The 10,861-nt window shown below is 54.3% G+C and overlaps 1 protein-coding gene across 1 annotated transcript; it reads left to right on the top strand.

Moving 5' to 3' along the window:
* The first annotated feature begins 1,682 nt into the window (after positions 1-1,682).
* On the top strand, positions 1,683-10,803 carry Rbbp8nl (RBBP8 N-terminal like). The gene is made up of 13 exons (XM_052181743.1): positions 1,683-1,743; positions 3,192-3,234; positions 4,087-4,182; positions 4,473-4,585; positions 4,971-5,043; positions 5,190-5,332; positions 5,445-5,527; positions 5,724-5,887; positions 6,894-7,605; positions 8,198-8,324; positions 8,652-8,722; positions 8,814-8,943; positions 10,688-10,803. The coding sequence occupies exons 1-13, from the start codon at positions 1,683-1,685 to the stop codon at positions 10,801-10,803; spliced, it is 1,932 nt and encodes a 643-aa protein (XP_052037703.1).
* The last annotated feature ends 58 nt before the right edge of the window (positions 10,804-10,861 follow it).

The following is a 10,861-nucleotide window of genomic DNA, read 5'->3' as shown; positions in this document are numbered from 1 at the left end:
ACCTTGCAGGCCCAAACCCTCACACTCTCCTGGGTGTCACCCTTCTGGGTTTAAGGTGGCACCAAGACTTACTCTTGCAGGTTTGGTCCCCTGCACAGCTCCGTACCCCTATGCAAAATACAGTCTTGGCCTCCAAAAAGACCCACACTCACCTGCAGCTCCCTGCATTCCCAAGCGACCTTTTCTAGCCTAGAGTCACAGAGCAGACATCCTAGGGATAGCTACTCTGCTGACCTGTGGCTCAAGGCTTCCGGGCAGCTATCTCCCTCCATTTCCTTTTCCTGCCTAAACCCCCAACACTCCAGAATGGTGGGAGCTTGATGGAGGGAGACACCCCAGGCATGGCAGGGTCCACTTCATCTGATTCACATGTATCTCCGCCATCTGCTTACCAGGGAAGTCACGTCGTACCTATAGCACTGTTACCCAATATGTATCGGGACAACCTTGCTTGGTCTTGTCTTGGCCATGGGTCCCTGGATAGGATGGACCATCTTCCTCTGAGGGAACTAAGCCAGTGGACAGCAGAAAATGCAGAATGGCCCATGGGACCTTAAGAGTCACAGCCAGGTGGTGTCTGTAAAGATGGGCCACAATGTACAAAGAAGGCAGCATGTGGACCCAGATCCCATTAGGCCTCTCCCAAGCCTACAGGCACCTCAGGATCCCTTACAAGTGTTGCTTCAGCCCATAGAGCAGGTGCTAGGGGCCTGGGAAGAGCCACCCGTTGGGCAAGTCTGGGTGGAATTACAGGTGTCTCTGCTCAGCCCCTTCCTCGCCCTGTTTGTCCCAGCCAGCTGGTTTCACCTTCTGGGCCTCTAGCAAGGTAAAAGCCTACGCAGCTGAGCATACAGGCCCCATGGAAAACATCCCAGGCTCACACTAGGTGAATGAGCAAGGTCTGAGTTCAAATCTACTCATACCCCTACATCCCCCACACCTTGCCCCCAGTGAAAGAGGGGGAGACAGGATCTCTTTGAACCTTAGATTTCCCACTGGAAGATGGGACTTCCCTCTGGAAATCCCTTGAGATGTCTTGAAGATTAGATGGTTCTGTTGAAGGTGATAACTGTATTGAAATCAGAAGAGAAGAAAGTCAGCTAGAGTCCTGTAACCTAAGACTGGGGCCCTCAGCCTCTGCCCTTAGCCTCGGGGTGGTTAGTTAACCCACAACGACACCCCTCATTAAGATGAGCCTCGGCTGCCAGTCTCCAGGTGAGGGACCTGCCAGTTCTTCATTTCTATGTGGCTCACCCACCAAACACAGAGCCACCAACTGTCACCTCTACCACTGTAGCCAGCAATGGGGCAATCAGACCCCAGGTGAGTCTGTAAAACCAGTCTGGGAGTTCATCTTCCTCCTGGTTTCTCTCCTCGTACCATAGGTGTCTCTGCTCAGTGAGTTCCTGTGGCCACCGGAGCCACTCACTGTCCCTCAAGATCCCCACTGTCCCTTCTCCCAACCCCCAGCCTTTAGCCATTCACTCTCTGCCCCTCCCCCATGCAGCCCCTTGCAGTGAGCAGATGTGCCCCATGTGTAAAGTTTTTATACTTTCCAGCCCATAGCCCCTACCTAAGCCAACCCTCTTCCCACTCCCCTCTCTGCAGGCTGGACACAGAAGGGCAATAGTTGTCCCAGGCCTCCTCCCAGCCACTGCAGAGTGGCCAGCGTACAAGGAGTCATGGACAGCTTCATGGAGTCGCTGAACAGGCTGAAGGAGGCCCATGAGAAGGAAGTCCTGGGTGAGTGAGCAGTGGAAGGCTCCACTGCGCTCATAGGAAGACAGTCTTGGGGTTCTCGGCCTGTCAGGGAACTTCCAAGGATCCTCTCTAATGCACAGTGAGTCTGGCTGGAGAGCAGAACCCTGACCTGAGACACAAGCTGCGAAGTGTTTGGATGACCAGCCTGGGCTCAGACTTGACTCAAAAGACCGCCTCATCCAGAATATCTTCAGACCATAGCCTATCAGGATCAGGAGAGGGGCATAGCAACACCTCATGACCACAAGCTACATCCAGCCCCCAAGCATGTCCCTGCTGTGTCCTCTCAGGAGGCAGACAGATCTAGCCATATAGCTCATAACCCAGAGGAAGAGGCCGCTCACTCTAGAGGGTCCTAAGGTCGTATAAAGTGTCTCTGGCACTGAACAGACACCTTCTTCCTTCCCTCCCCAAGTTCCCCTGCTAAGTTCTCCACTGGTCAGACTTCCCTCGACCCACTTCACTGCAGTTCAGACCTTGGAGGCCTTTCAGAAAGGGCCACTGAAGGTCAAAGAAGCTAGCCACTCCCCCAAGCCTCAGGGAAGAAGTCACACTGTCTTTCCTGGAATCCCTGGGCCTACCCAGGTTGGGATCAGCCTCACTGGCTCCCAGAAGAAAGGTGTCAGTGAGAGAATGGTCTCGTGGGACTTGCTCTGAAAGCCCTATGGATCATGCAGCTAGTGTTATGGGAATGTCCCAGAAGCAACAAAAACAAAGCCTTCCGGGTGCACTTGGGGATACAAGCTAGGGTTAATAGGATTTGAGCTTGAGAGTCATGGAATCAGCGCTGACCAAGAGGAGACCAGGCCACTCCCTAACAGAGGAGGGGACCTTTTTTGGCAATTGGTTTGGGCTGGCAGACAACTCACATTATACCTAAGGGACTTGGCTGGGTACACAGGAACTCAGGGAGGGGCAGAGGCTGCAGAACCCCAGGGGCTAAGAACTTGCAGCTGCTAAGAGAGTAGATGGCTAGCCCCGCCCTCGGAGATTGTGTTGATTTGAGGACTGAATAGAACCTAGCTAGTAGGGAAAGACACAAACCAGATCTATCCATTCCATTCTAAGTGACCATTAGACAAGTCCAGGAGAAGTTAAGGGTGTGTGTAGCTTCCCTTCCCTGCCCCTCTTGGATACTCTGCTCCTCCCAGATGGCCAGCCACTTCTAGAACCAACCTCTAATCAGATGCTCAGCTAGAGTCCCCAGGCCATAGTTCAGGAAACCAGGACATCTGGGCAGAGGTGTGGATGGGGTGTCCTCTTCATACCTTTCTTGGGGGCCGCTTCCAAGAGTCAGGCAGATATCAAGGGTCTGGAGATGCTAACCTGGGCAGGAGTCAGGAGTTCCCATGGCATGCCTCAGCCCTACCCCTGCTGTGAGGAAGCAGCCGGGCTGGGCCTGACATGCACCTCCCTGTCTTCTCTGCTAGGCCTGCAGAACAAGCTTCTAGAACTGAACTCAGAGCGGTGCCGGTGAGTCAGCCCAGCCAAGCAGAGGAGCAGACATGAGGACAGCTGTTCCCACAAGCCATGGTCACCAACACTGCCCACGAGGTCCCAGGGTGACAGCCCACCCAGCATCCCAAGTGAAAGAAGGGAAACTGAGGCTTAGCATGGCAGGGTGGGCACAGCGAGTCTCTTGGCCAAGGTGACATAGTGGTAGTGCCAGGGATGGACCAAGTGACAGTACTTGTAAGGTCCAACACACGGCCTCAGTTGCTATGGTTGGCCTACAGGCCACCCTCCTGTGTCCCATCTCGGACTAGACCGGTGTTTCTCAACCTTCCAGATGCTGCAACCCTTTAATACAGCTCCTCATTTTGAGGTGACCCCCCAACCATAAAATTATTTTTGTTACTACTTCATAACTGTAATTTTGTTACTGTTATGGATTGTAGTGTAAATATGTGTGTTTTACAATGGTCTTAGGCGTCCCCTGTGAAAGGGTCCTTCAACACCCCAAAGGGGTTGTAACCCATAGGTTAAGAATAGCTGAACTAAGCGGCGGTGGCACACGCCTTTAATCCCAGCACTTGGGAGGTAGAGGCAGGCCAATTTCTGAGTTCGAGGCCAACCTGGTCTACAAAGTGAGTTCCAGGACAGTCAGTGCTACACAAAGAAACCCTGTCTCGGGAAAAAAAAAAAACAAAAAACAAAACAAAGCAAAAAAAAAAAAAAAAAAGAGTAGCTGAACTAGATCGAGGTCCATATGGACCACAGTTAAGGTAACACAAAGACAAGGCAGGTCCCCACAGGGAGATGCACCAAACCCAGGCCACGCTGGGCACCAAGACCAGCAGCCCACCTCAGCTATTTGCCACACAGAGACTCACAGAGAGTGGAGGAGCTCTTTGCCAAGAATCACCAGCTCCGGGAGCAGCAGAAGGTGCTAAAGGAGAACCTGCGGGTGCTGGAGAACAGGTGAGGGAGCTCCTCCCAGAGCCAACCTGAGTGCCTTTAGCACAGACCGAACCAGACAGATGTCTCCACTGCAGGACTTTGCAGAGCCTAGAACCTCCTTTCCATGATTCCCTCCCAAACACAATTACAATGAGCTGCTAAGCCCTCAGCAGAAGGCAGGCCTGGGGGGCAGGGGGAGGGTCCATGGAACTCAGTTCGGGAAGGCGGGACACATCGTAGTGATGGGACAGTGGGGCGATGGGGCGGAAGGATCCAGAGTATCTGCCTCAGCATGGCTTCTCCGTCCCCAGGCTGCGGGCCGGCTTGTGCGATAGATGCATGGTCACCCAGGAGCTGGCCAGGAAGAAGCAGCTGGAACTGGAAAGTGCACACCTGCAGAGCCTGCAGCATCTCTGCATCCTCAGTGAGCCACACCCACAGTCCAGTGACCCCCCCCCCCCAGGGCCTGCCCAGCCCACAGAGAGAGACCCAGGGAAAGAAAGAGACAAGCTACACTCTGGTTCCCAGACACATGGAAGGAGGCCCCGTGGCCTGTGTCTCCTCTCTCATGAGGTCCTAGGCCGGGGCATTCCCCACTCTCCTAGGGACAAGCTGGGGTACAGGTTTCATCCCTTCTGCGAACCTCAGAATGGTGCTTACTTAACACTATCCCTCCTGCAGTGTGCCAGGCTAGAGCAAGACAAGGAGAGCTTTTCTGGGACCGTGGGAGTCCCCTGCCCCCTCCCTGCCCCTGCCTGGCCCCTCCCTACCCCTACCACCACCACACTCACTGCCAACACTCTTTGCAGCCAATGAGATGAATGGGCTGAGGGAGGAAAACAAAATCTTGAAAGAAGAAGTGAAGCGGCTTCGGAATCTGGGGTGAGTGGGGAGGCACAGGCCACTCACCTGCTCAGCGGGCCGCCCTGCTCATCCTGCCCCACAGAGAGCCCTGGCAGAGAGCCCTGGCTGCCGCAGGCAGGCGCTATAGCATCTTCATCCTCATCATCCGCCCTGTTCCTCTCCAGAGACAAGACCGCGCCGCAGGCCTGGGAGGGCACCTCAGAGCCCCCATCACCCTTGCCGCTCCCCTCCCCCAGTAGCCGGAAGGGTGCCACAGAGAACCCCCCAGGAGGCCTGGAGGAAGCTGAGGAAGAGCAGCCAGGCACAGGTCCACAGGGTTAGGGGAGGGGCTGGGAGACTGAGCACTGAGCACCTGAGTGGGTATTGGGGTTGGGGAATCCCATAGCATTCCCTAGCTCCCTGTCAATCCTCCTCCACAGATAAAGTGTCGAGCCACAAGACATCCCCAGTGGCCAGAGTCTCCCCAGCTACCAACCTGCCAGAGCCACGGGCCCTAGACATGGTAAGGCTGCACCTCCTGACCTACCCCCAACACTAAGTGCCTTCGAGGCGAGCGGGTTGGCAATATCATCCCACTGTGTGAGAGGTCCTCCATACCAACCAGCTTCCCATCCCCAGGCCAGGCCAGCTTCATATGAATTGGGGGAGGCAGACCTGGGTGAGGTACCCCACCATGCTCACTTACCCACCGTATACAGACCCCACAGTGCATCTCCAACCAACTGCACTCAACGGTAGCCGTGGTGCGGCCTGGCTCCAGGGCCTGCCCACCAGACAGTGGTACTGCCAATGGGACACCCCCACCGTCCACGAGAAGCACCCCATCCAGCCCAACGTACGAACATGGTCTCCCCGTGGACAGGTGAGATGTCACACCCCCCCACACACCACTGGGAACAACTCTTTGCTGCACCCCATAGTAGAGGAGCAGCAAGCAGCCTGGGAAGTGCTCCTCAGCATCCCCCCAGGTACCCCTACCTCTTCCTGGATTGACTTTTCTGGACACCTGGGTTGGTCCACAGCTCCCACAGACTCTGAGTGACCGGGCCACGAGGGCATCAGGATGCTGGTATACACCTTGGCGAGGACCTCAGTAGACCTGTGTCTCATTGCCTAGCACAGCCAGTGGGGCTGTGGGGGATGGACAGGAGGATCAGACACTCCAGGAAGCTAGTGCTCCCTCCACAGGATCTTCTAGTTCACTTTTTCTTGCTGTGGTAAACAAAACCTCTGACCAAAAGCAACTTAAGGGTTTATTCAGCTCACAGGTCAAGGCTCATCCCCAAAGGAAGTCAGGGCAGAAATTCAAGCAGGAACGGAAAGACAGGCTTGTTTGCTGCTCTCGATGAAGTATCACCTCTATTAGGGGACTCACTCACAGCCAAGGGAATAGAGCAGGAACAGTGGAGGAGGATGCCAGCTAGCTCCCTTACGCAGGCTAGGAGCATCTACCCACACACAAGGGCAGGCCTCTCCTGCTTCACTTAATAATCAAGGCAATCTCCCGTGCATCCACCAATCACATCTGGGCAGTCCTTCAACTAACACTATCTTCTGAGGGGGCATTAGGTTGTATCAAGTGACAGTTGAAGCTAACTAAGACATGGGAGGAGGCTTAGGACCCAGTGACCTGGCCCTGGGTCCTCTTTGGTCAAATTGACCACTTTCTATATCCAGTGGCCTCCAGAGCCAGGGCCTGAAAGTCTGCCCTCTCCCGTGGCCACGTGATCTCAGGTGGCTTGCCTGACCTTCCTGGGCCTCAACTTTCTGCTCCATGAAGTAACATGCCTTTGTCCTCCCTCTAGGAGCCCACTCAGCCAGTCTCTGCTAGCTAAGGGTCACTAACATCACTTTTCTCTCCCTCCTAGCTTCTTACGGGCCTCCCGGCCATCAGCCATAGCCTTTGAGACCCTGAAACACACCCTTCAGATGGATCGCCTCTGTCTCCTGAACCGCCACTTGTCTCTGCACCTGCAGAGCCCCCACAGCAGCCCCCTGGCTCCTGCTGCAACTCCCAATAGCCCCCTGCCCCAGGGCCCGAAGGCTAGAGAGGCAGAAACATGGGAGGAGCCTGGTGCCTTGGTGGGAATGCAGGACCCACGACTGGAAGGAGCATTACACCTGCTTCTAGTCCAGCAGCATCTGCGGGCACGGGCACGGGCAAGCACTGCCAGGATGAGGGTCCCATCTGCACCAGAAGAGATGCCATCTTCCCCACCAGCTGGCTCAGATTCTGGAAGCTCTGACAGTGAGGCCCCCAAGCCAGCTCTGAGCACAGAGGCCCAGCCTGATGGGTGGCACCCTCGGTCCACAGGCCAAGGTAGCTCCCAGAGGCAGGAGACACATGTGGCCACTCAGGACTGTCCTCCAGACAAGCCTCTGGACCTCTCTGACCGAGGACGGTGTCGGGACATCTCCAAGGCTACTGGCCAGCCTTTGCCACTCAGCTCCACAGTTGTCCACACTCCCGGCCCCCAGCTACCCACCTTGCCCAGACCCCAGATTCACAGCTCCCATACTCTCAGCAATGGCAGCACAGAGACTACAGCTCAGGAGTCTGAAGAATACTCTACTCCTAAGGTAAGGATCTCAGCCCTGTCCTCAGCCTCTACGCAGCTCCACTGCAGGATGGTATTACACCTCGTGGGCTGCTCTCTCTCTCTCTCTTTTTTTTTGTTTGTGTGTGTGTGTGTGTGTGTATGTGTGTGTGTGTGTGTGTTTATGGTTTTTTGTACTTTTGGTTTTTTTTCCGAGATAGGGTTTCTCTGTGTAGCCCTGGCTGTCCTGGAACTCACTCTGTAGACCAGGCTGGCCTTGAATTCAAAAATCCTCCTGCCTCTGCCTCCCAAGTGCTGAGATTAAAGGCGTGTGCCACCACCGCCCAGCAATGGGTTGCCTTCTCTTTGCCCCACTAGTTGATACCAAAGAGCAACCTAGCTGTCTTCACACTCAGATGTAAAGGACTGAACACCTACTACAGTCTGAAGATTGAGTTGGCTTGGGTACACACACACATACACACACACACAAACACACAGAGACAGAGAAAAAGAACAGAAGAGAAACAGAGATAGAGACAGACAGAGAAATAGACAGAGACAGACAAAGAGAGACAAAGACAGACAGAGACACACAGACAGACAGACTCAAACCATTAATTTGCCTCTCCCAGGATACCTCACACCCTCTCCCAGAGATCCATGAGGGCCTGACCTCTCCTGGAAGGACTGCAGAGGAGACTGGAGGAAGGCCAAGGCCAGGACCTTACCTGCAGAGGCCAGACACTGATGGGACCATGGGTAACATTAGTACTCAGGGAACCAGTCCAGTGGGAAGTGATGTACAGTGGGAAGGGAGGTGAATGGCAGCCTGTGGGCCTCCAGCAGAGTCTCTCCCACTGTGGATAGAGGCTGTCCAGAAGAAGTTTTTCTAAGGGAAGGCTCCAACTCACAGGGCTGTAGGAGCCAAGCAGGGGATTACCTAGCAGGTGAACCTGGGTTCAGAACTCCGGCAAGATCCCCGGAGCAGCCCCTCTACGTCCTCATCTGAAGAGTTATTATTCTTTCTTGTCCTGGGACTGCATGTCCAAGACCACCAGTCTGGTTGACCTCGTTTCTGTCTTTCAGAGCCTAAGAAGGTCAGAGCACAAAGACCAGAGCTGGAGCAACTGGAAGAGTCAGATACATCAGACACCAAGGTGGGTCCTCAGCCACTCATTCAAGGTAGCCCTGGCAGATGCCCAGGCAGGGAGGGTGTTCTTTACCCTGAATGTGTCTCCTTCTGCCCAGGTGGGCCTGATTTCTGAGGCAAGTGCTGAGCCAAGCATACCAGGGGACGGGCATGCTGAAGACCATCGACAGAGTCAGCAACAGAAGAGGAAGCGGGCCTCAGACCTGCAGGACAAAGGTACCTGGGGAGGTACCTGGGGAGGAGGGGAAAATAGGGCCTGGGATGTGGTGGGCGTGTCTCTAGCCACCTGGAGAATAGCGTCTGGGCCCCAGTTGGAGCTTAATAGAAGCCCTGAGCTTCTCCAGCAAAGGCCTCTCTGTGAATCCTGACCAAATAACCTCCTTGAGGTAACCCTGGGCCTTAGCTTCCTTTCTTCAAGAAGGCCAACACCAGAACTCCATTAACTTGAGTGGAATAAAAGTGTGGCTGAGAGGGGCTGGGGTGTAGCTCAGCTGGCAGAGAAGGCTTGCCTAGCCAGCATGAGTCTCTGGATCTCATGCCCGACACTTAAAGAAACTAAGGCTTCCACAGGGAACAATGTTTCTCTTTTCATTTTGTTTTGTTTTGTTTTGTTTTGTTCTGACACAGGGTCTCACTATGTAACCCTGACTGGCCTGGAGCTTTCTCTGTAGACCAGGATATCCTCAAATATACAGACTAACCTGCCTCTGCCTCCTGAGTGCTGGGATTAAAGGTGTGCACTACCACACCCAGCCGCAGGGAACAATGTAAATTACATTATGACCCTCAACTGCCTCAAGGCCAACCTAGGCAATATGAGCCCCTGTCTCAAAAAGAGAGATGGGGAACTGAGGACAGTTATTACTGTCACCTGTAAGCAGCTCCCTGGGGCTGGCATCCTTGGACCCTCTTGTGCACCTCTGGGCAGGCACAGAGGCACCTCCAGCACATCAGGGGATTTGTGCTCCTTCAGTGTCAGGGTTGCTCTCATGTTTGCCGAGGGCGGTACCTTTGAGCTCAACTCTGTCTGATAAGATAGCTGGACTCTCAGCCTGGTCCTGGGTAAGAGTATCAGGACACTTCCTGTTCCAATGCACAATGGTGAGTCTTTGAACACCTAAGCTAATATGCATGTACCCTATGTTTGCCCAGGCTACAGCTCAGCAGGCTGGGCTGGGGCCACCACAATAAGCCATTGTTGCCGGAAAGGGACTGACCGCAGCCTGTGTTTGCTCCCAGTGGAGGCCAGGGTTTCTATGTCATTTCCAAGCACTTCCTGCTGTGTGCACATGGGCTGGGGTGTGGTCCAGTGAGTTCCCACGTCTCACCTTCTACCTTTTCACACTAAGTAAGACAACCCACCTTGTCCTCCAAGCTAGAATTGAGTGGCCACTTCTCTCCATTCCAGGACACTGCCTGGCAGCCAGTGAGAACAGGCTCATGTCCTGTGAGGGCCATGCTCCCACTTTGCCTAACAGGATGTCACACATCCCAGGCTTAACTTGAGCCATGAAGAGTGAGAGGGGTGTGTAGCTGTCTCTGCCTTGGGCTTACTACTCTGACTAGCACATAGAATTGACATTGCTTGATGCGTGGGGAAAACTGAAGCCCGATGAATTAACTGGTCCCAAACCACAGGCCTGCTGCATAGACCAGCATCAACCACAGGCCTGCTGCATAGACCAGCATCTCAGAAGGTGTTTCCTTCCCAGACCAGATGCCTGTCCCTTGTAGTCATAGTCCCAGTCACACTGTAGCAGTGAGAGAGACTCTGGGGTTAGGCTCTGTGAGAGAGTTGGTCCTTTGGTCATCCTCTTGTGGTTCTCCTCCCGTGCTCCAGCCATTTACTGCCTTGTCAGGAACAAGCGTGGCCAACAGTCTTCACGGAGTTGAGCTTTCTTGAGAGCCTAGAAGTAGAAAGCCAGAAAAACTGGCTGCTGCTGTGTCTATTCTAACTTCATCTTTCCCACAGCCCCCAAGAAGCCATCGCAAGGGAAGAGGAAACCGAAGGAACCCCTGACACCGGCAGAAGGTCCCAGGAGCCCAAGGGACATGGAGGACTTCAGCCTCTCTCCCATTAGCAGCTGACTCGCCAGACTGAGGGACACTGCATTTGCCCAGAAGTAGCTGTCACAGACTATGGCCT

This window comes from Apodemus sylvaticus, chromosome 5 (assembly GCF_947179515.1).
Source record: "Apodemus sylvaticus chromosome 5, mApoSyl1.1, whole genome shotgun sequence".
Classification (NCBI taxonomy): domain Eukaryota; kingdom Metazoa; phylum Chordata; class Mammalia; order Rodentia; family Muridae; genus Apodemus; species Apodemus sylvaticus.
The sequence above is the reverse complement of the archived record's forward strand: the minus strand, read 5'-3'. Positions and strand labels throughout refer to the sequence as shown.

Bases quoted from the DNA above. Each gene is read 5' to 3' on its own strand.
- Rbbp8nl (XM_052181743.1), top strand. From the start codon at position 1,683: ATGGACAGCTTCATGGAGTCGCTGAACAGGCTGAAGGAGGCCCATGAG. The intron at 4,586-4,970 runs GTGAGCCACACC...CACTCTTTGCAG, and splicing joins GCAGCATCTCTGCATCCTCA to CCAATGAGATGAATGGGCTG. The intron at 5,333-5,444 runs GTCCACAGGGTT...CCTCCTCCACAG, and splicing joins GGAAGAGCAGCCAGGCACAG to ATAAAGTGTCGAGCCACAAG.